The sequence below is a fragment of the Nannobrachium achirus genome, assembly GCF_963921795.1.
Source record: "Nannobrachium achirus genome assembly, chromosome: 16".
Taxonomy (NCBI): domain Eukaryota; kingdom Metazoa; phylum Chordata; class Actinopteri; order Myctophiformes; family Myctophidae; genus Nannobrachium; species Nannobrachium achirus.
In genome coordinates this window covers 37589067-37613718 of record NC_137823.1, presented here as the reverse complement: position 1 = coordinate 37613718, position 24652 = coordinate 37589067, and the positions used below count along the sequence as shown (strand labels likewise).

At 42.9% G+C, this 24652-nt stretch overlaps 1 protein-coding gene across 1 annotated transcript in view; it reads right to left on the bottom strand.

The window, feature by feature from the left end:
• Window positions 1-24652, bottom strand: part of col12a1b (collagen, type XII, alpha 1b) — a gene marked incomplete at its 5' end in the record, with an annotated part of 169013 nt that overhangs the window by 104537 nt on the left and 39824 nt on the right. Inside the window, 14 exons of the mRNA XM_080745150.1 lie at window positions 413-552; window positions 2639-2768; window positions 4704-4840; window positions 6026-6152; window positions 8245-8390; window positions 11842-11971; window positions 13047-13183; window positions 15966-16115; window positions 17176-17340; window positions 17821-17940; window positions 18258-18407; window positions 21690-21814; window positions 22259-22451; window positions 23542-23808. Of these exons, the coding sequence (XP_080601276.1) occupies window positions 413-552; window positions 2639-2768; window positions 4704-4840; window positions 6026-6152; window positions 8245-8390; window positions 11842-11971; window positions 13047-13183; window positions 15966-16115; window positions 17176-17340; window positions 17821-17940; window positions 18258-18407; window positions 21690-21814; window positions 22259-22451; window positions 23542-23808 (2117 nt within the window). The remainder of the gene's footprint in view (window positions 1-412; window positions 553-2638; window positions 2769-4703; window positions 4841-6025; window positions 6153-8244; window positions 8391-11841; window positions 11972-13046; window positions 13184-15965; window positions 16116-17175; window positions 17341-17820; window positions 17941-18257; window positions 18408-21689; window positions 21815-22258; window positions 22452-23541; window positions 23809-24652) is intronic.

Here is a 24652-nt window from a genome sequence, read left to right as displayed (position 1 = left end):
AACAGCAGAGGAGAGAGAGAGAGAGAGAGAGAGAGAGAGAGAAAATAAAGTCATCCTCTATTCTGACATTGTTCTGATAAAGAACTATTTCCTCAGGCATAAATTGGATATAGTCAGTTGGTGATTTATTAAACGCCTTAGAAGTTTTCTTTATTCTTATCAAAGTGAAATATTGTCTGGACAATATGGCTTTGACTATTGCACTTCTTTACTAGTTGTTACTTAGTCATTATCAGTGGATAAAGTTCAACCTGTTTGCAATGTTAGAGTGTATCACAATGTCTTCGGTTCAAAGCCGGCTCACATCTCGCATCATCCTCACTCGTTCTACCTGGTCTTTCCAGTCTTTTGTGTCATGTACTGTATAACAAAACCACTGGCGTCATAAATCAAGGCAACCATTTCAACCTACGTATTGGAAATTGTTTTCTCCCTTCTTGGTCCAACCAATGCGGTAGAGGGCCACATCTGGGGCCCCGTGCTCCCAGGTGGCTCGGAAGGAGGTCTGGGTCACCTCAGAGAAGCGCAGGTTCTTAGGGGCCGGAACAACATCTGCTCACATGTTTGAAAACAAGAAGGGAGGTGGCGGGAAGGAGGAGGGGTAAGGTGATTATGAGGAAGGCTTGAGAGATGAGCTAAGAGTGTTTAACCAGAGTGCCTGCTGCTTCCCATGTGAGGAGTATTTATCTAAAAGTGCTTTTAAGTGCACAATGCAACATGCTGGCAGTGTGCGTGTGTGTGCGTGTGTGTGCGTGTGTATGTGTGTGTGTGTGTGTGTGTGTGTGTGTGTGTGTGTGTGTGTGTGTGTGTGTGTGTGTGTGTGTGTGTGTGTGTGTGTGCGCGCGCGCATGTGTGTGCTTGTTTGTGCGTGCATGCGTGTGATAATGTTCAAAACAAGTTCACCTGGGTTTAATGATGAACAGAGCACCCATATAGTAAATGATTGCACGTTAAATCACACATGCACACGTGCATGCATTGGTCCATGACATGTGCAATGAAAGCTCAACTTGTCCTCTGGGCTTCAAGACGTTAGCGTTTGATTGTTTGAGGAAGGGAAGTGATGTCACGCCGCTCATAAAACGCTCATCACATTATGGTCTTTGTACATGACTCTTCATTTACTATGCAGGATCTGCTGTACATTAGCAAAGAGGTGTGCCAGGAGGGTTTGAACCCGTTGCCTGTACAACTTTTGGGTTTGTTGTTGTAATTCATCCACTGAAAGTGCTATGTAACACAAACCATCTGTGACTTTGGGAGTAATTGAGTCAGGTGGAGTAATGATGGGAAGTTAAATAGGATTTGAACCTGTGAAATCCTGTTCAAGCACTGGATTTGTTGGTTGTATATTGTCATTGTCAGGCAGAAATCTTCATACTTAATCTTTGTTATACTGTATTGTTTCATAAATGAATGCTCTGTACATCATTGCATGACATGATGACAATGTCACAATTTGCGCAAACCAGCTCACAATGCATCACAATGTGTTGAGAGCTTGTAGCTATTTTCATAATTTTAGCTTATAAGGACAAATGACAAGGCCCAAAATAGGGACACCAGGTTGAAATTGTTTAAGTCTGTCTGTGGGTTTTATAAACCAATGAAAAGTATAACAAATGGCTTCTAACTAAATTACTAACTGCAATACATGTGACCAGTTTCGTTTAATGACTATAGAGATACTGTGTACGGATTTGGGTGACGTTTGGACAAAATCTGTAGGAGTACTGTAAAAAAGATCTTTTTGCTAAAATCGACCTTCAGTTGGTGCTAACAGGCCATGTGGAGTGGCACCCAGGGAGTGTGTGTACAGTCTGTACACAGTTTAGGCCCATATTCTCTACAGACAGTAAATGAAGCCTATTTGGCAAGCGTGTGCATTCTGCCATCGTTCTACACCCTGTCCTAAAATGGAAATGAAACCACAATTCTATTGGTTGGGGTGGGGGGTCTGTTGTCTGGCCCTGTTACAGATTTTGTCCAAAAATCATGCAGATCGGTACACAGTATCTCTGTAGCCATTAAACGAAACAGGTATTTCTTACATTGATGCTCCTACATATTATCATGCAAGCACCAGTTAAAGTTACTTTCCATCCCTCATATACTGTGTGCACAGTGCACATCCCATAACCCACACACTGCACATCATTTCAGAGCTCATATCTTTGAACGGGTAAGGACTAGTTTAACAAAACGCATATCCTGGTAATTGAAAGAAGACTTTAAACTAGCGACTGGGAGCATAAAGTACTTGTATTGAGTTGCTCACCCAGCGCATGAAGCCAAATTTCAACCCCTTCTTCCGGGTTTGAAACGTGGCGTAGTGGGGCCTATGTGACGCGGTTTGCGTCATCGTTTGTGTTCATGGACGTGCTGTAGAAGCCTAGATGCACGTTTCTGTTTCTGGCTCCAACCTCAAACGGCCACCATGTTTTGCTTCAGGCCTCCCCCTGGTGTCTGGGGGCTTGGTTCAAACGGAACCAAATGGACCTGTAAGGGTCCATTTGGTTCCAATTATAATTCTGGTTCCTCAATGTTGCATCTGGTCCCCCCCTCTCTATTCCGAACCCCAACTCTAGTTTTACATACTGAAGTTAAGTTACTGAAGGGATAACAATGGCATTCAGACCTGTGATGGCCTGTCCCAACATGGGGTGTCCAGGTCCTACGTCATAGACGGGTGTGACGGCCACGTCGTACTCCGTCTGAGAGATCAGGCCGCTCAGGTCCAGCGTGGTGATATCACCGTTCACTTCCACCTGCAACAAACATGTGACATTCAGGACCACTGTTGAACATGAATAGCTACAGTACATAATACCACGGCAAAATCCTGAGTGTTCATTTGAGTGTACAAATGGATCACTTGATTTAATATTCAGGATTTTGCTGTGTAGATATGATATATTGGTGCACTATTATGTATTAAGATGATCAGATGGAGGGCTCAAAATAGGAGTTTGGAAACAATCAACACTTTGAAAAATTGAGGAATAACTACTTGCAGCTAAATGTGTATTTGATTTAATCAATCCTCATGAGTATATTTTGTATCTATATTTGTATGCTGTTAACATGTGTTAACAAAACTACTATTTTCACCAAAAAGTGCTAGAGGAGGAGGTTTGTGAGTGGGGAAAAAACTTTTAAAAGGAAAAAGCTGAAAAAGTCAGTTCTCGATGGACGATACACATGGAAGATCCTATCCCAAGTACTGTATTTCTGTGAAGGATCACTTCTGACTTCCTGGCTTACGCAGAAGAGGAAGCCCACACTACTGCGGGCATAAATCATTTTTAACGTCTCTTGACCTACACATATATCACAGCTTCTTAGATGAAATAGAAAATATGATATACTGTAGCGCCAAGCTTAGTCACGTGTTTGTTCTTCTAGGTTGCATGACTCCACAGTAGCACAGGCTTAACCTTTTGGAAGACATGAATTCATCAGAAAGCAATCCTGGAGGGAGTGGGTCTGTGCTTGACAAGTTCTGGAGACTTCTCGCAGGTGTCCTGCACAGACACCTTCGGCTGTCTCTGGGTCTCAGACTGTTTGGCTTTTTCACTGACATCCCTGTGAAATATTACGAGGATGGAGTGACACTGCTGTGATCTAGACGGGCTGGAGGATGACGGTTCGAGACAGCCCTCGGCTGCCAGCAGACGTATTTTCCCATAATCTTCTGCCAAGGAAGCTAAGCTCCCCCTCCACTTAGAGAAGGGTTATAACTCTTTAGTCTTGACTTTGTCACCCGTCCCAGAACAAACAAGATATCACCAAAGGTTGCCGAGTAAAACAACCCAAAATGGTAGCCTTATAAAGTCTGCACTATGCTTTTAGCGGGCTTTATTGTGGCCAAAAAAAATAAGAAGAAAATAGATATAAAAATCTATCTCCTAGGGTTGACACCCTCACAAAAACATGCAGTAATCCTGGTCTCAATAATGCCTCCCCCTGGCCAACCTGGGGTGCCTGATGGAGGGGAAAGGAACTGGTTGGAATAACGTATTCCTTCCACGCGCTACGTCCAAACCAGGAAAATCTCCACTGTCAGGTGAAAAGAAGCAACTTGGACTTCTCATGCATAGAAGGAAGCATGAGGTCAGTCCGTTGTCTCCCCAGGCGCGGCAGAGGGAGAGCAGAGCCCAGGATTACATAGGCAATTGGCACTGGGTGAAAAATGGGTTACAAAATTGTGGGATAAAAATTTTAAAGGAGGAGGGGAAAAAAATAGAAAACAAAAATCTATCCCCGGACTGGATGACCCCTCACATGCTATTTAAGAAGATTCTTTTTAGGTATTTTTTTCCTGTATAGTAAGTGAAGGGACCCAAACTTGAACCCCCTGAATTTACCTTGATCCACTAAGAATATTTTGGACAATTTTTAACATGTGTTTTGGATGACTCTTAGGATCATAAAAAACCTTGAACCATTACTATTGCAATTTATTTGGGGTCAAACCTCAGATTGACTGGACTATAAGGTGGAGAGGGTCCAGCAGGTGAATATGTGTCATTGTAATGCTTAATTTATAGTCCCTCTTACCATGGTCCCGCATACAGGATATAGCCGATGTACAAGCACAAAACGTGCCGCACATGCAACGCATTATAGGCTATTTTTGGCACTGAAAAAGAATACACCTGTGCTTAAAAAAGTGAAAGGTGTTAGGAAGTGTTACGACTAACCTCTTTGAGCTCTCCTTCATCAGGCTTGTAGGTGATGATGTACTTGCGAACATCTCCGGGCGCGGCGTCCCAGTTGAGCTTCATGGTGCTGTGGGTAACGTCCGAGATCCTGAGCTTCCCACTCGGAGGTATAGGCACTGGTGGGGAAGATTGTAAATTGTGTCGTAAAATTGTAATCGCAAACTGTTCTGTATAAGAGTGTTCACCTAATAATAACCAAAGGGTTAAAGTTCCTGCCCACCACCATTGAGATTGGGGTTTGATTTCTCCCTGGCTTGGCCGTGGGCTCCGACGAACACAATTAGCTGTCGTTCTCCGGTCGGAAGACGTCACATGTGACAGAGGAGAGGCGTGGTTGTCCACAGCCTCCCCAGACCAGACAGTAGGTCACTGCCATGTACATACAGTATAGGGAGTTATGAGTTATCAATCAAAGTTGGGGTGAAAAAGGAAAAGAAACTGTTGATTAAAAAAAAACACTGCTAAATGCCAATGAAAAACGCAATATAATAAAAACCGTCGGTCTGAATATCTGCACGGTCGCATGAGGAAGTTATTAAAAGCCTCTAACATAGCGAGCCAAAAGTCATTAAATAAATGAAACATTGATGTCAGTTTGTTATAAAGGGCTGTCTCATTAGCTGAAATTATTTCACTGCATCTGTTTAGTTTCCCTCAAAGAAATCCATATATAAGATATTTAAAAATGTGACATGGAACGTTACGAAATGCTGGCGCAAATGTCAAACGCACTGTTGAATATTAGTCACGTTGTGAGGCTATCTTAAGATCCTTTTATATAAACCAGTCACATTCTTGACAGGGCAAGCATCTGTACAGTGGAAATACTGAGGAATAAAATAAACAATGTTTCTTTTAAAATGGAAATACGTACATTACGCACTTTTATCCATTCTGACGCCTGATTTATACTTGGTTGCATGTCGTGTCGCACACCGGAAATAGCTGATCTATTTTTTGATGCGCTCGACCGGCGCAGTATAAATCAGGCCTAAAAGTCCCCCTTCATTCATGTATATCGAGCATCAATATACATGTATATGCGGGTAGATGCAGATGCAGCATGGGTCTATCCATTTGGTCCTGCAAGGGGTCCATTTGGACACTCTCATTGGTTACAGACCCGTAAGGTTCCATTTGGAACCCCCACTATAAGAATCATGAAAGTAAAATCCTGTGTTTTCTGAGGGTCCCCAGAAGGGGGTCCGTGGCCAAATACATCATCAATTTGGGGGTCCTTGACATGAAAAAGCTTGAGAAACAATTATGTACAGTATAGCTGGGACAGGACAGTTACGTACAGGTGACTCCTGTCCCCTCCTGGGGGTCGCTGGCAGCCTCTCCGTGCAGTGCGTACAAAGTGATGGCGTATGCCGTGTTGGGGGTCAGCCCGACGAGCTGCACGTTGTCCACATCACCGACACGCACCTACACAGCAGCAGGACCAAAGGTGGTGGGAGGAAGATGAAGGTGGGGGAGGGAGAGAGAGAGAGAGAGAGAAGAGAGGATGAGAGGGGAGCATATGATGAGGGAGCGCAGTCAGGTCAGAATGTCAAGGGGAATGTCAAGACGGACACCAGGAGAGAAAGACCAAACGAGTCAGATCTTGTCGGGAGGTTCTGTGTGAACACCTGGTGAACTCGTAAAGCTCTTCATGCACACTGAGTTATAAACACGTCCGAAAAAGCAAACAAATGTTGGAATCAAAGTAGGTTCGATGGAAAATGACACGCAGTCAGACGGCAGAGCAGTAGAGTAGGTGTGCAGGAGGTGTGTCGTCCTCTTTTTTTTGTGAGTAAAAATTGGATGCCTAGGACTGATCTTCCTGTCGTCTGACTGAACGCATTCGCGCACCGTGTGACCTGTTGTGATGAAAGTAATGTTTGTTACATTGTTTATATGCTGGATCATGCTTATACGTTGGACTATGACACTAAGGATTCTGGCGTGATTTAACCGATTTCATCCTGGCGTCGCCTATTTTGGGCATGTAACAGGTGACGGTTAAACAAGAAAGAGAGAGGAAATAGCAGATCTATAAGCTCACAACACGTTGCAATGTGATGTGTTGTGAGCTTGTACATCAACTATATTTACTGTAACTTTGTGCTATTCGTTGTACGACTAAGTATATCAGGTTAAAGTGGTATACGGTAGGTGCCACCAGGTACACGGCAATCAGATTAAAAATAGTTCCACATTGTCTTGTGCAATGAAAAAATAAATAAAAAACATTAATTGAAGCATTTAGTCTCCCTTAAGTTAGTCACATGATCTACCTGAGAAACAGACTTGAGAGTAAAACAAAACCCAGTGGCAATAAAATGCTTCTATTTCACGTCAGGGTAATTCTTCTTTTACCAGGTTAAAACATATAGCATGTGTTGAACTTTCAGCTTTGTCTTGCTTTCTATCATCCCGATGACTTCAGGCCATGAGCTAATCCTTCCCATTACCCAGAGTGTCCGAGGGGTCTGGCTTTTGTAGACCTTGCCTGAACACTACTGTAAAAGTGCACTTCCTGCTCCGTGTGCACTGCTCATGGCATTGCCATCTGGAACCAGTGAGGCGTCGGCCAGCAGAAGCGTTGGCTAGCATCGGCCTTATAAAAATCAATGTGGAAATGCTGAGCGTGCAGATCAGGAGTGTGTATGTGTGTGCATGTGTACAGTGTGTGTCATTTTATGGGCATGTGCGCACACACGCGGATGTGTTCGTGTCCTTTGATGGGCATGTGCGCACACACGCGGATGTGTTCGTGTCCTTTGATGGGCATGTGTGCACACACGCGGATGTGTTCGTGTCATTGTCTCATGTGCATTATTGCACATGCAATCATGCATGTTTCTGGTTTGAGCTCACGTGTGTATTTCTGTGTCTGTGTGTGCATGTGTGCACACACATGCATGGGTGTGTATGCAGCCATATGCAGATCCTTGCATGTATGTGTGTATATGCAACTCCCAGGATGCCAACCCAGGTCTGGTGCATGAGAAGGGACACTGAAGTCAAACCTATTATCCACTAGTCCAGAGGTGTTCAACAGGGGGTCCGGGACCCCTAGGGGGTCCTCAGAGTTACTACAGGGGGTCTGCCAAATCTTTGTGTGATAAGAATTTTCTTTTTTTCTCCTTTTTTACATTAACCACTTGAACCACTTGCATCCATGTTCTGAGGAGAACATTAGCCAAAAATAGCAGATCTACAAGCTCACAACGCCTCGGCAAATCTCAGCAAAGGGGTTCGGTGTAGACGCCAGCAGGTTTACTAAGTATTGACAGCTCAAGGGGTCGAATGTCATAAAACACACATTTAACATGAATCCAAAATACACTGATGATTGTGGCGCGCTGTCAAACAATGAAACTAAATGGAATCTATGAAAAGGTTGTGGGGGTCCCTGCTTCATCTCTCTCTCAACTAAGGGGTCCTTGGCCTGAAAAGACCCCTGCACTAGTCTAAAGGGGAATTCCCCTTTGTGCTATGGTACATGTGCAGTACACGCCTGCATGTTCCTCACCTCTTGGTCCACCCCAGGCTGAGAAGCATTGAGGGCTTTGTAGAGCAGCATGTATCCAGTGGCTCCTTCGGCCTTCACCCAGTTCACGCGCATGGTCGTCATGGTTTCATCGGACACGGTCAAATCCGTCACTGCTGGCAGAGGCACTATGGGGAAGATTCACACACACTTTTGAGTTAGAAGTGCAACAGTTTACCACACTAATCACTGTAATAGATTATAAAAAGATAATTGATAATTTATATATTATTAAGTAAAATAATCAATTTAGTAATCGATCCATATCTTGCATGACACAATTATATAACACACACAAAAAGTATAAAATAATTGTGCTTAATCAATTAAGGATTAATCGAAAAAAAAAATCAAAAAGCAGATCTACCTACTCAGCGAGCGAAGAGTCTATGGTCTGTATCCATATATATATATTTGTCCGTTGTGTCATAAAGTCTTTAATTCAAATTTTGGACACTTGTAACTTGTAACTGCCCACAACACTAGCCAAAATACTGTTGTACCCCACCATCCCTACCGTACTCTACCGTGTCAGAAATTCACTTTGTCCAACAACAAAAACAACATAGTTCCAACTGAAAAGTGAAAACATTCTTTGTCAGGAGGTATAAATGAATCATCTTAACTTCCTGTCCAACTCCTCCACCACTCACCCTGTAGTTAGATTAACGGTCAAAAGATCTGACTTCAGCCTTGCACTTTGTAAGTCGTTCTGGATAAGAATGTCTGCGTTGTAAATTGTAGATGTCACTTGTTGCACTTCTGTAGCGCCCCGTACATTGGCTTGTTAACTGGATTTATGGCTGTATATAGTGGTGAGAACAGTAGGCTACTGTGCATGTGTTATTAAAACTAATGTCCTGTCATGTTATTGCCTTAAGCAGATCAGGCCTGGTTGATGTGGTGATAAAACTTGTGACTGTAGATCAGGGGTGGGCAACTTTGATGATGGCGAGGGCCACTATATTTCCACCTTCACTCCAGAGGGCCACATTGCATATTAGATAGATAGATAGATAGATACCTTCATACAAAAGAAGCAAAAATTAAGCAAAAACTACTATACTAGTCATTAAGCTAATAATATAGACTGACGGAATTAAAGCAGGTCATGTTTAGAATTGTAACAGCTGAAATCAATTATAATATCAGTATTCCGGTATTAACCTGCGGGCCGCATTAAGTAAAGGTGGGGGCTGCATGTGGCCCCCGGGCCGCCAGTTGCCCATGTATGCTGTAGATATTAGATATTCCTAACCAACCTAAGTGATATCAGGGCCAGCGGTGGCCTAAAGGTTAAAGGAGCGTGCTTGTGGCTGAAATCTGGTTGTGAAAGTGACTGACCAACACGCACCCCTTCCCTAATCACAGTTGAAGTGCCATTGAGCAAGGCGCTGAACCACCGACTGCTCCAGTCTAGCTGCTTAGTGGCCAATAGTATATGAGAGTATAAGTCGTTGTACTGGACCGTTCCCAGGTTTTAATGTGGGTGTGCCTGTGTGATTGTGCAGAGAAAAAAAAAAAGCGCATTCATACTCAACAACCCAAGATAAAGCAAAAGGAGTAGTATTGTAATATCTCTCCAAAGATAACCTAAGGTCACACTATTAACCTATGGAGAAGTTCAATGGCCACCACTATAATTAACGGGTTATTGGTGTGAAAGCGCACTAAACTCATTCATTCATACCTAAATAAACACAGGTTTTACCAAGACCAATAACCTAAAAACACAGACGGACGACATCCACGTTTTAAAAAGCCTGGCAAACCCTACTAACCTCCTACCTCGGGCCAGTGAGTAAGCCACATTAACATTACAGGCGCTGGTTAAAGACCTAACCCGACCTATAACGCAGTGTTAGTTTACATGACTGTAAAGAAAGCCACGATGGCAGCGTCCAACACTGAGGACAAACAAAACACTCACTTCATCATTTATGACAGCGGGAAATGGCTACTGCATGTTTGCCGTAAAAAAAAGGACAAATAAAGGAGACATTAAAAGGACAAACGAGCAAATAAAAAACACTTACGGGTGTGCACAAGAGTTATTAATCAGTTTACTTAAGATATACAAAATGACCACAAAGTTGGGACACAATGCTTAACAGCTCTTTGTGACTTGGCACTCTCGGATTTTACATTTCCCGTTCTGGCTTCAGATGGGACTCGACTCACAGTGTTGGATCATGGGAATCAGGGGATTGTGTGTGTTTTATCAGTTCTCAACCCTAAGATCACACACTAAATATACTCTACAGTAAGTAAACAAGGATGTTGAGCTTGACTTACACACAGCACAAAGCAAATAAACATGCTCCAACGAATCTAAAACAGTCTAATGAGCGAGGAAAATAAAGAAAAGATGGGAAAAAATTAAAATAATGAAAGTCAAAGAGCTTTCCCACAACACAGGGAGATTCTGCCGAGGACTGATGTTAGACAAGTGATGCTAGTCTCTCTCTAATCGAGGTCTTCTGTCTTCCCCAAAGGGCATCCTGTGTTTTGCGAATCTTACAGCTTGCATGGTCTAACTTACTTGTGCATGTAAACAGAATCAATCAAGTGTGTGTGCATCGCGTGTGTGTGCGCGTGTGTGTCAGTGATGCAACGGTTAAAACAGATGTACTGTAGGATTGAATCCCATGGTCTACATTTGCGCTCTCCTCGTGGTCTAAATGTTCTGAGCGTGAACTTTTGTACGCTTACAGGTCAATTTGGTTACATCCGCACACCCGCAGAGTTGCAGACGGATACAATGGACACTGAGGAGGCAGACATGGCTGCCATGTTAGCCAGGTGGGAACCACGTTTTTGGGGTAATTAACATTAATCCTAGTGAACGCTAATTATGGGTTTAAAGGAATAACGAGAGGGGTTTATCCGTTGAGGTTTGTAAACACCACATTCACATCTGCTCAACGACAACAACAACAACACCAAGTGGCCAGAAACGTCCCGAAGGTGAAGGGTGTCTGCAGATAAGTGGGTCATAAATGATAATAACAAGGGGTTGTTTTTCAAACTAGCGACCTATGGTCGCAATCATAGATGTCTGAAGTCATATACCACATGAGACTGAGACAATATGTCCATATATGGGCATCTAACATCATAGATCTCTGACGTCATAGACATGAGGCTTAATGTTGATGACATCAGGGATCTCCATATACAGTATGGGCATAAAATGGATTGTATTAGTGTGGTTGCCCTTGCACAGGGCATCATCTGGGAATGCCCATATACTGAATGGACATACTTGTCTCAGTCTCATGTGGTCTAAAGGGAATGCCCATATATGGACATATTGTGTCAGTCGCATGTGGTCTATGATGTCAGACATCTATGATGTCAGATGCCCATATATGGACATACTGTGTCAGTCTCATGTGGTCTATGATGTCAGTCATCTCCATCTTCATTGATCTAAATGAATACTTACAGGTCTATTGAGCTATACCGTACCAGTCAAAAGTTTGGACATCAGTTCAAACTAAGACTTACAGTACATATGGTTTTATTGAACTAAACTAAGACTTACAGGTGGTTTTGTTGAAATAAACGAAGACTTACAGGTGGTTTCTGTGCCTTTCAGAGGTTCGCTGCTCTCTTCTCCGACCTCCGAGTAAACGGTGACAGTATACTCTGTATCAGGTGTCAGGCCTGGCAGCACTGCTGTGGTCACCGCACCATCAACCATTACCTAGGACAGAAGAGAAGGCATGGTTAGAATCCACATGAACATCATTCTAGAAAGAATGAAGGAGAGAGAGAAAGCGAGAGAGGGGGGACTGAACCTATCTAACATCTACATCTGTATCCATATCCAACCTACATAGAGATAAATTAAATGTATAGCATTAATATTTCCACTCATAACCACGCTGGGCTTCAGTGTCAAACGGGTTAGCGGGAAGGAATCAATCCATGGGGCCTTCTGTGATGTATTTGTTCCATATGGTAACCATAACAATAAGCATCAACCCATGGAGAGTTGTTGCGAAGACAGAATTAGGGCGTTTGTGACACATCTATACTTTTATATGTATGATCTAACCCAGGGGTCTGCAAACTTTTTGTGGTTTGTGGTCATATTTTATTTCATGTCAACATTAAGTTTAAATATGACACTGCGTCAAAATAAAATATTTCCAACAGATTGTGATTGTCCATATAAATAACAATCATAACCCACCTACTTTGTCTCCCAGAGTTCCTCTCCAGTCATTTAGTTCAGAGTTTGAAAGCATGTAGAAGTATGTGCAGGATGCAATTTGGATACAGATGTGAGGAGACTTACTTTAATCGACTACATTTTTTTAAATATTTTAAAAGAAAAATCCTCTCTCTCACTCTCATATTTATGCCAGTGTGTCAAAATGCAGCCTTAAGGGAGAGAGAACCTATTGTATGAGAAAATTGATGGTTATTAGATTTGTAATCAGTTGTATAAGTTCCATGGCTGGCAAAAATACATTCAAAAGGACATGGAGCCATATAGCCTATAATCTGGAGTTAATGCTAATGCTTTTCAATGGTTAAATGATTATAAAACCCCACAGACAGACTAAACAACATTCACCCTGGCATCCCTATTTTGGGCATGTAATTAAAGGCAAAAGTTTTCTTGTATTGTGACAGTGCCATATAATGAAGTATTAAATCGGGTATTCCATGAAAGAAAGAAAAAAACAAGGCAGTGACGAAATTAAGCAAAACTTAAGCAAATGCATTGTGCTTTGGGAAGTTACGAAGGAATGAAGGAGAAGATAGATAACCTGCTGAGTAGGACCTCCGGCCGCCAGCATGTACTCAACACGATACTTGTCCACAGGGCCATCCGGTGGGGTCCAGGTGGCACGGAATGAGTGGTGGGTCACCTCCGAGGTCACCAGGTTAGTAGGAGGCTCTGCTCCTCCTGAAGCAAGAGAGAGAGAGAGAGAGAGAGAGAGAGAGAGAGACAGACTTTGAACCCACAGACTTGGTACCCACTGCACACAAAATGAAGTGGAAACCGAGCTACACTTCCTAACCGCCTGCCCACTGTACCAAGACATCAGAGACACATACTTACCACAAATCATAACCACCCAAGGAGAGTTTGAAAACATGACCAACTAGAAGCAGTGCTCTTCCGAGCACAGGTCTCCACCAGGCCGTGCGTCCTGGTGGTGCTACTGTATAATAGGCCAATGTAAAAAGGGTGGCATATGTTCTTCACCTTAGATCTTTCATGGCAATCGGACGCTGCATGCATGATTTCAAGCATTGTGTTCCAAAAATGTGTTTTGCTAAAGTCTACCTGCTGGTGGCGCTATAACAGGACAATGTTAAAAAGGTAGCATTTGTTCCTTGACCTAGTGGGAATATGTGTGGCAAATGTCACGGTAATCGCAAGCTGCGTTGATGATTTGAGGCATTTTGTTCAAAAACGGAGCAATCCTGCAAACTTTGGAAGCTAATATTAGCCAATCAGGATGGAATGTGAAATATCAGACGGATCGGACTTGATCACATGACTATAGAGATACTGTGTACCGATTTGCATGATTTTTGGATAAAATCTCAAGGAGTAATATCCAAAAATGTGTTTTACATAAGTCGGCCCAAAGGTGGCGCTATAAAAGGCTGATGTGAAAAATGCAGGGCAAAGGTTTATCCTTAGCCTCTAGGGAGTGCGCTTACAAAGTTTGAAACTGATCGGTGGAGTTATAGGTAAAACCACAAATCGGGCTGTTATAGCGCCACCATGAGGCTGATTAAAAAAAAATTAAGTGGCATTTCTTCCTCGGCCTAGTGGGAACGTGTGTGCGCGATTTCATGATAATTGCACTTTGCGTTTGTGATTTGAGGCATTTTGTTCAAAACGGCTCAATCCCACAAACTTTGGAAGCCAATCTTAGCCAATCAGGATGGAATATGCAAAATCGGACAGATCCGTGTCGATCACATGACTGTCGAGATATTGCCTACCGATTTGTAGGATTTTTGGACAAAATCTGTAAGAGTAGTGCACAGAAATGTGTTTAGCAAACATCGGCCACTAGTTGGCGCTAGAAAAGGCCCATTTGAAAAATTTAGGGCAGAGGTTCTAGATTGGCATCCAGGGAATGTGTGTGCTCACTTTGGCAGCGACCGGGCCAACGGCGACTGAGATTTGGCACTCACAAACTGCGAGGACGCACGGACGCACGCACGGACGGACGGACGGACGCACGGACGGACAGACACACGGACGGAGGGGAAAACATACTCTCCCTCAGCCTTCGGCTGGTGGAGACAATGATTAAGAAAACTCCCATATCTGCTGGGTGAAGTACATCAATGTGCAAACACAGCAGCAAGATATGTGACCTGCTGTGATAGTAGAAGGATATCAAATGGAATACAACCACCTTAAAGACTACTGATCATGTGTATACTTTCCTGCACTGTCTGCAGTGAGTTATCTCGATACATGAAAACTGTTCCACCCCTTTCAATTGTACATATTTCATTTTGATTGTATTATATTGATTGATTGTATATTGTACTGTGTACAATATACAATATGGCAATGTAATGGTATGTTTTCTCATGCCAATAAAGCCCTTTGAATCGAATTAAATTGAAATTGAGAGAGAGAGAGAGGAGCCAAAATGTGTGTGATCTGACAAGTCAAAGTATTCACCCAGTGAACCCTGCCACCACAAATCTGTCCTCATCCTCTTGGCTCCTCGCCCTGTCTGAGGGGGCGACTGCTGCCCCCTATGTCTATATATTTTCAGCGCTCTTGACAAAAGCCTTCGCTTAAAAGATATTTTCCCCCCTTCCTTTGCATTGTAAATCACCGGCGCGCTTCCTGCTCAAACTGATTTATACGCAAACGTTTACTTCCAACCTCACAGTTTCCATCAGCTACTTGGAGCTCTGTTTCTCTGTAACATCGCTCGATGGGCTGAATTAATCAAGAGTGTCAGAACAAAATGCTTGAGATGATATCCGCTTGGCTTAGGTTTTTATCTTTATTGCCTCTAATCGGTTGCCAAGTCAGGCTGATCTTCTTGGTATTCTCTACCGCCTGTTGCTAAGCTGTTTACTGACCGGGATTAAAGCAACCGTTTCTTCTCGTCTGAAGACTTTAATCTAATGAGGGCCCGCTGCCTAGTAGTCATTAGTCAAAAGTGATGAAATGACATCGTTCACAGAGTGATGAGATGTTTAACCGCAGACTACAGCAGCTCCAAGTGTTTTTCTCAGACAATGTCAGGCCCCGTTCAGACGACAACGGCCTCAAGTGAAAACGGCAAAATAAAATGATGTGCCCTCTGTTTAGATGGCACCGGCATTTTCGGGGATTGAAAACACATTAAAATGATTTGGAAGTGGAAATCTTTGAAAACGCTTCACCTCCCGTCTCCATGAACACATGCATACGGGGCAAAATGTGTGTCGTCAGGGCTTCCGTCGGCTCACACCGATGTAATCAAGATGCCTTTTAGCTCATACAGCTCGTTCCCGTTCTCGTTACCGTGTAAACGTGGCCTCAGACTTCTGTATCGATTTCGCTGATATTAAGCTCAAGCTCAAGTTGTGAGCATTTACTGTAGATGGGCTATTTTCTGGTTAAGATATTTAGTTTAGAGAGAAAAGGATGGGGCCTGGGGGACTCCGGTCAACTAAACATAATAGGTTTTAATAATTAAGGCTTTGCCTACCTCCAGGCCCCTTGACGCTGTTGCAGAGGTTGTCGGTGAGGTCATCCACGATATCCAGCATGAAGGAGAAGTCGCCGACGTTGTACATGTGAATCTCATCTGGGTCTGTGGCGATGGACCGCAGCTCGTTCTCATCGGCGTTCTTCACACCTGAAACACAGTCATGACATCACCACATCAACTCTGGGCTTAACCATTTTTGAATCCCAGCATCCACAATCTGGGGTTTACATTTGCCGAAAATAGCAGATCTACAAGTTCATTTGGTGGCGAAAGGATTTGTTGTAGATCAAAGGTGGGCAACTTTGATGATGGAGAGGGCCACTATATTTTCACACTCACTCCAGCGTGCCACAATGCATATACAATCTAATCCTGAATTATTATTGCTATTTTTGAATTGGAATCTGAAAAGCACCTTCTATCCTCACAAATTCCCATTTCTGACCGTTGTGTCTTTCTCTGGTTTTGAGAAGGCGAAGGTTAAAAGTATCCCAAGGGTTCTCAAAACAGGCTATCCAGATTTGCTGCCGATTGTGACGTCATCTGCCGATTGTGACGTCATCATCAAAAAAAAAAGAAAAAGAAAAAATGTTTTCAAAGAGGGGGGGGGGGGGGGGGGGGTTCTGCAGTTCTGCAGCTGAAATGCTCTGAGAGCCATTCAAAAATGAGAGAGGCTCTCTATTCAGGAGTGGCAATTTAGCCTCAAACCTTTTGAAAAACGTTTTTGGGACATAAACAATATGACATAAATACTTTTTAAATGCATGGTGTATCACCTTTAAAGAAAAATACAAATATATATATATGTGTGTGTGTGTGTGTGTGTGTGTGTGTGTGTGTGTGTGTGTGTGTGTGTGTGTGTGTGTGTGTGTGTGTGTGTGTGTGTGTGTGTGTGTGTGTGTGTGTATTATGAATAAAATCTCATTATTTTACCAATTATTTGTAGACCCACTTGTAATACCGTGACCCACAGGTTGGGAATTGCTGTTACAGTATATAAGACAGGTCTAACTGGAGAATTTAAAACCAATGTTACAGTAGGCTTCCAACATGACCCTTGGTGAACTTATTATCTTCAGGTGAAATGACAGTAAATCAGGCCTTCACTCAAGGTCAAGGAGTGAAAGAGAAAACAACTTTAACACCAACATATTTGCATGAGCTTTTCTGGGGATAACAAAATAGCCTGCACCCTGACACTACTCACCGATGGCATAGAGCTCAATGCCCTGGTCTCTGAGGTTCTGAGAGTTCCAGACAATCTCGTCCTGGGACTTTCCGTCAGTGATCAGGACGCCGATTTTACGTGAGTCAGGACGCATTCCCACGTTTGGCTTGAAGTTGTTGTTGAGGATGAAGCTCAGAGCCATGCCTGTATAGAGGAACACGGTGAAATGACAGATGTTTACATTGAGTGTGTGTGCGTGTTGTCCTACTTGGTGTTCTAGGTGTGGCTTACTGCTAACAACAAAATGGGGGTCAAGGTGTACAAATCTGACTTTATCAAGAATTATAACTATATAATTTTAGCTTCTACCCTGGCAATGGCAAATATGCAGTGAGCGTGCATGAAAACACAATCAAATATATTAAACAACACAATATTTCTCATTTAAACTCTCTTTCATTTCTCATTTTCCCTACACATCCCTATTTTGGGCGTGTCATTAAGGTGAAAATGTTAAATGTTCAAAAATAGCAAAAGATTGCAGATCTACAAACTCACAACGTGTATGTTCTGAGCTTTACGTTATACCGGCGTATGACAAAGTATAAAATAGGGCTTAAGTACTTAAAGCTGCTCTTTATCTAGTGGTTAGGAAACAGTGTTTTTGACGTATTGTTAAGTTACCCGTCATGGTGTTTCCTCCTTTGTACGGTAGATTGGCCACAGCATTCAGCAGGGATGCTCTGGTTGCATGGGCATTGAGATGCCACTCAGTCTTGGGGTCTCCACTGTACTGGGCCAGACCTGGAGAATGAGAAACACACTTTCATTGTCAATCATCACAATGATAACTTATTATGTTTGTATCTCTTGTTTATGGTGTCTCTGATTGACATTTTACACACTTGGCAGTAATAAAGCGACAACTTACACTGCTGGCTCCATTAACGCCCTCTCAGTGAGATGCATAGAAAACAACAGCAAAAGAGACCTTGAAGTCCACTTTACGACAACATTTATCTCATAACAACACTAGTTGATTATAAAAGATTATAGTAAAGTGAGAAAAGAAACAGAAACAAAATGTCACTAGAGGGAGCAGAGAGAGGACTGATCATTACCAATCTGCACTCTGTCAGGGGCGATATCGAAGACTCCAACCATTCGGGCGATGAAGGCACGGATGGTTTTGAAGTTCAGGCGACCGATACTCCAAGATCCATCGACCAACAGCACAATGTCAGCCTGGGCGGTGGTCTTACACTGGGCATCTGTTACAGGTGGGGGAAAGCCGTGAGCGAGAGTTGCAAAACAACCTGGACACCCTGCAGATGACCAGGCCATGAAACATTATGGTACAGAAGGATGTGTGTAGAAACTACAGCAGAAACAAGTAAATCTGGGGTTTAAAATAAGAATTAGACAATAGAGAACTCAAGTACGTCATAGAGAAAAAAGAGAAATGCATACCGCAAGTGTCACAAAATCACAAGTGTAATATACAAATACATACATAGTAAACAACGTTACACAACATGTTTTGAACATTATATAACACAAATTACACTGGCTCTCATATAAGACATTATATAACAGCTGTCAAGCATTCTTGGCTGGATTAACTGCTTTCTTCCTTGAGGGACTTCTGTGTTCCTTCCATGGCAGTCTTCTTCTTGTATATCCAAAGGCTCAACAGCCCTGTGGCCTTTCCAGAAAGCGAGCCTGTCGCCCCGCATAGCAGGAGCGAGCCTTCCCTGACAAATTGATATATGACAACTCCTCTGCCAAAGTTATTGCACATTCCTGTTGCTCTCCCAACTCGCTACTCCAGTCACCTTTGGGGGCGAAAGCAGTCACTCGCTCGCCCCAAGATTTTGCAGGACGGGCGGCGAGGATGCGCTCAGTGGCCGCGATGGGGAATAAAAATCGGACCCTGTGTCTGCAATTGAAAACAGGTTAGGAGAAACAATTGATTTATCCACACTTTTTAAAGCAGAATGTAGAAACAGATGCTTGACGAGGGGAAAGCGGAACTGCGGTTGAATGGAATCATGGCCGCAGCCTGTTTGATTTTCTACCTCTACGGTAAACAGAAGACTCATCTGTCCCTCAAACATCCCCTTCATAAAAGCAGATGTCATAAACACAGATGGACCTGAAAGCCTTGTGATGCAATACAGGCGACTATGTGTACAATAAAATCCTCAGGGCTAATTTAACTGAGACTGTACAAAATGGACCTGTAAGGGTCCCAAATCGTAAGAGTTTTGTATCGTGAAAGATTTGACCGTGTCGTAACCAGTGTCTCTGAGCAAGTGCCTTTGAAAGTGAGTGTAGAATGTAATTTGATTGCTGGATGACTGTGTGTCATTATTGTTTCGTTTTTTGTTTTGTTTTTCAGGGCTGACAGCCCAGAGTCAGGTTGATTGACAATGAAAGCTGACACTGTCTGTAATATTTCTCTCACATTATGGTTCTAGGATGACGGTTGCATTACAGTATGTGTGCACTCTGACCCTTCCTAGGTTGATGGTAATGTTGTTACCAGGGGTGGGCAATCACCTCTTTTTGATTCACCAGGTGATCAGACTGATGTGATCGATTGAGTTGATTGATGTGTATGAAACCTTCCTTCCCAGATAGTCAGCGTTCCTCTTGCCTTTTTATGTGTATTAATTGCCTATAATGACATGCCCAAAATACGAATACTAAGTAAGCAATCATGTGCCCGAAAAGGGTGCCCATCCCTGATCTACAGGAGCTGAATCATACTCCACCGTTGTAAGTCACAGTATGTCGCCTAAATGTATGATGTGTACTAGGGATGCAAGAGGATAAACGTTAAATGACACGTTAATAGCACTGTAACTATGCCTTGGATAAAAAAAAAATCCAAAAACTGCATAGGAGACAGTCACCCCAGAACTAGTCTGGTTGGGTGACGTCCGGTGTTTGAGGTTCTACACGCTGGGAGCTGTGTGTGGAACATCCTCCCCGTCTCCTGCTTCCAGGCCCAGTGGGCAGTGTGTCACTGTGTCTGCTCTCCATTACAGCAGGAATTTGAGCCCAGGGTCAGTGGCTCCTCGGGGTCTTATAAGAAGCATAACATTTTCCTAGCCGCATGCGGCCCTGAGCTGCTTACTCTCTGCATTGTAAAAAATCTGTAATTGCTAGCAGAGCCCCCCCCCCCTTTCCATTAGCCGTTATAGCCAAAGTGAAAAAGAAAGGGGAAATATCAACTTTTGTATGGGTAAAAAAAAAAAAATTGGCCGACGGATATGGAGTGGCTAAGACTGTAAACCATTCCGGGGCCTAATGAGGATGTGTGTTTGTGGTGACGCAGTCAAGGTTGGTGCTTTGTGTTGTGTGTGGGCTTCTCGCACGATGGCAAATAGGCAACACGTGAGGCGAGACATTTCCGATTGGCTAATAATTTATTAACGCAACATTTCGGCATGTGTTGCCGTTTCTCTCCCAGCCCCCACCCCCCCCCACCCCGACCATGCTGTGATATGTGGCGTTGTAGGAGTGGATGAGGCAACTCACGCCAAAGAGGCTAAGAGCAATTTGCGTTAATCATAATCACGTGCGATTGATATTTGATCCATAGTTCCAATACGGCTCTGATCCTAATTCTCCCTGACAGGGAATAATTCAGCGTTCTGGCTGTGTGATATTTCATATGTCGGGCCACTCCTTTTGCTGTTTTGAGAGGAGGACAACTCATGTCATCTCTGTCTGAGTGTCTGGTCTGCAGGCATGCTTTGGAGCGTTGCTGTCGTTTTATGCGCAGGGTGCAGAAGAGGCGGAGGTCTGTTTATTATGGTATCGTGAGATAGGGGTGGGCAATAAGGAAAAATACAATATCACAATATTTTCCCAAGCTGTATCACGTTACTAGACTCTCTGGGTTCCTTTTGGGAGGTCTAAATTGAACTTTACAAGTATGTAACTCTGACAGTATAAAATTAAAACAAATGGACCCGTAAGAGTCCATTTGTTACGGGTCCATTTGTTTTCATTTGTATACCGTCAGAGTTAAAGGGGAAGACCACCCATTTTCAATATTGAACTATGTCATTAATATACCTTAGAGGAGTTGTGTGGAAAAAAAAAAAAGTTCCCCCTCTTCTGTTTGTATTGCAAATCACAATGTGATGACATCACACATTGTACTTTACAATACAAACCCCAAAATCATTCCTCCAGTTCTAGGCAACACAGAAGAGGGGGATTTTTTTTTATTTCCACACAACACCTCTAAGGTATATTAATGACATAGTTCAATATTGAAAATGGGTGGTCTTCCCCTTTAAGTGGAGACCTTGACATTTTAAAATTTGAGAACTACTGATTTAGACAAAAATGCAGGTTTTGAATTCTGCAATGAATCTCTGTATTAACGATTAAACAGGATTTTTTACAAGGCTCCCTCAATTGTATCACGATATGTACGATACATCTGAAAAGGCATATCGTGGAGACATTGTATCGTCTGAACTCTCAACGATAATTATCACCGTATCGCCCACCCCTATCGTGAGATGTTTTACCTGATGAGTCTAGAAGAGGGATATCAGGAGATTCAACAAGGGTGGTCTTCTCCTCCCCGGCCAGAGGTGAACTCTCTCCTCCTTCAAACATCCCAAATACGGCGACAGAGTACTTAGTTCCTGCCCTACGAGAAAAGAAAGAAATCAAAATCAGTGAGTTTATATGTAGATGAAGACCATGATATCTACAGCATACACTGCAAACTGCGTTTGTCTGAGAGTGTCCTTAGTAATCCCATTAATTTAATTCCAAAATTAGGTACCATTCGTACACTCTTTGGTGTTAAATTAGTGTTCAAATGGTGTACAAAGAAAATGAACGAAGATGGAACCAAATGCCCCTGTAATTTACTGATTAATTGAATTTCAATAGTCCACGGCAATGGAAACATGTAATACCTTTGTGCTACATACTGTTAACAATTGTGTTAAAGAGCAAGAATAGGACTACAATTGAAGCCATGATATATGGTATTATACCACAGCTACATGTGCCAATACCTGTATGCATAATACAATCAAAATATCCCGTGGCCTCTTGTGAACTATTGCTAAAGTGTAAATCTCACCTGAGTTCTTCTAGGACCACAGTGTTGTCATAGGGGCCAACAAGAAGCTCCCCAAGGTCAATATCATTCCCACTAGGGTGGAAGGTGACCTTGTAGCCCGTAACATTTCCAGGAGCTGGATCCCAGGTGACTCTGAAACTGGTCTTGGTGGGTTCAGAGGTTTGCAGGTTTCTTGGTGCTTTATATGGCGACACTGAAATAGACAAAATAAGGGAAGGGGACAGATAAACTTTAGAACAAACTCATGGCAACAACAAAAAAAAGGGGAAAAAAAAGAAACAGCACAAAGCAGCTTGGCAACAATACAGAGGTTTCATTGAGATCAGGCATCCCACATTCCAGCCAGTTTCTCATTAGTCCATAATACAATTCCTTGAACCCCAATGTCATTGATTACAGAAAGCCCAAGGATTCATGCCGTGAGTGAGTACAGCTAGCGTGTGAATGATTGCTTTGCTGTGATTTGAGTGTCTAGGTGAATTTAGGATTGGCACTTAAATTAAGGGCTGTGTCCTGCGCTCAAGTGTTTCCTGAGCGCAGTGTATGTTTTGAATTGTTTTCAATGGGAAAGCCGCGTATATTTATACTATGCAAGAAATAGCCGTAGTGTTGCGAGGTGCCGAGTGGCTATTCTGCGCTTAGCTGTGCATGTATGGCGCTTTTATGTGTTCACAGAGAGTTGAAAAATCGTCAACTTTGGGCGTTCGGATGAGCGTTTTAGACCCATTTGTCCAGCAGTCTAGCAGGACCCTACACGTAACAAAATATCAACCTTGAAGTCAATAAAAAATTCCGTCCTTGAGTCTTATTTTTGTTTACAAAAATAAATGGTGGGAAAAAATGTGCCAGTGATATATGATAACGACTCTTTCCAAAGCAATGTGGCTTGTTTCAGGAACTTTAGTGAATCAAGTGATGTTATTTGGGGAAAAAATCGATTGTTTCAAGATAACGTGACTAGACTTGACTAGACTTGACTTGATTCGAGAGCATTCCTGAAACACTTATTGAGCCACATCGGAAAGAAATAAAATTACCTCACCCTAGATTTGTTTTCTCTTGCTTTAACGACAATAAGATTTAGAGACTGAATACATAATGAAGTAACATTTTTTTGGCAGTGCACACACAATACACAATAAAATCCTCAGTGTTACTTGAACTAAGAGAGGGAAAGAATGGACCAAAACGGTCCATTTGGGCCCTCTCTGAGTTTAAGTGATACCACAGACTTTGCAAGTGCACCGTCAACTCTGGTAGGTTTGAATTATGGACCAACGTACATGTGGTTCCTACTCCTTGCCTTGCTTTGCCTTCTCCGCGCTTGTAGATGGGGTGAACGGTGATGTTGTAGGTGGTCTTGGGCTTCAGGTTCTTCATGACAGTGGAGGTGACCTTAGCCGGGATCTTGAGTGCCACCTCGTTGCCCCCGGTGCTGGGGACATACTTCAGACGGTAGTTGACCACGTTGCCTGGTGCCGGTGTCCAGCCCACCCTCATGGTCCGCTCTGTCTCTTCCGACACGGTCAGTTGCTTACCCGCAGGGCTCGCTGAAAACAAAGAATGCATTAGAATTGATGTTGCTGTACTGCAATCTACCTATAGGCTATGCTGGTGATGCAGCGTGTCATGGGTTCAACTCCTGATCCCGACGACCTTTGCTGCGTGTCACACCCCATTTCCTCTTTCCTGTCAATCTACTGTAATCTACCAACAAATGCAGAAAAAGCAAAAAAAATATTATTCAAATATATTTAACTCATTGACTGCCAAGGCACGAGTTTCACGAGTTATTACAGTACTCCCAGGCTGCCACAGCCCGAGTTTCCCGAGTTGGAAGCCATTTTGAAAAAAAAAAAAAAAAGTTTTTTTTTTTTTTTTTTTTTCAAAATTTTTTTTTATAAAAGAAATTCTAAAAATGCCTCAAATGTATTAGGCATGATCGCAATTGCGAAATTGCATGTTTAGCCCCATAACAAACACATCTTTCAAAATGTCAAAAATGGCTGTTTTGTCTGACTTTGAAGGCTTGTATCTCATGAATGCCTGAACGGATTTCCAAGCGGATTTTTTTGTTTGAAAGCTGTTAAAAAGTACTACACGTATGGTGCATGATCTAGGCATGGGCGTGCACGATCCGTGCACTAAAAATTGATCCGTGCACTAGAAATTTGGAAGGTGGCAGTGTTTGTTTTGTCTGACTTTGAAGGCTTCTATCTCATGAATGCCTGAACGGATTTCCAAGCGGATTTTTTTGTTTGAAAGCTGTTAAAAAGTACTACACATATGATGCATATATGGTGCATGGGCGTGCACGATCCGTGCACTAAAAATTGATCCGTGCACTAGAAATCTAGGATAGTGGCAGTCTGGTACTTGGGGGCCATCTTGAAA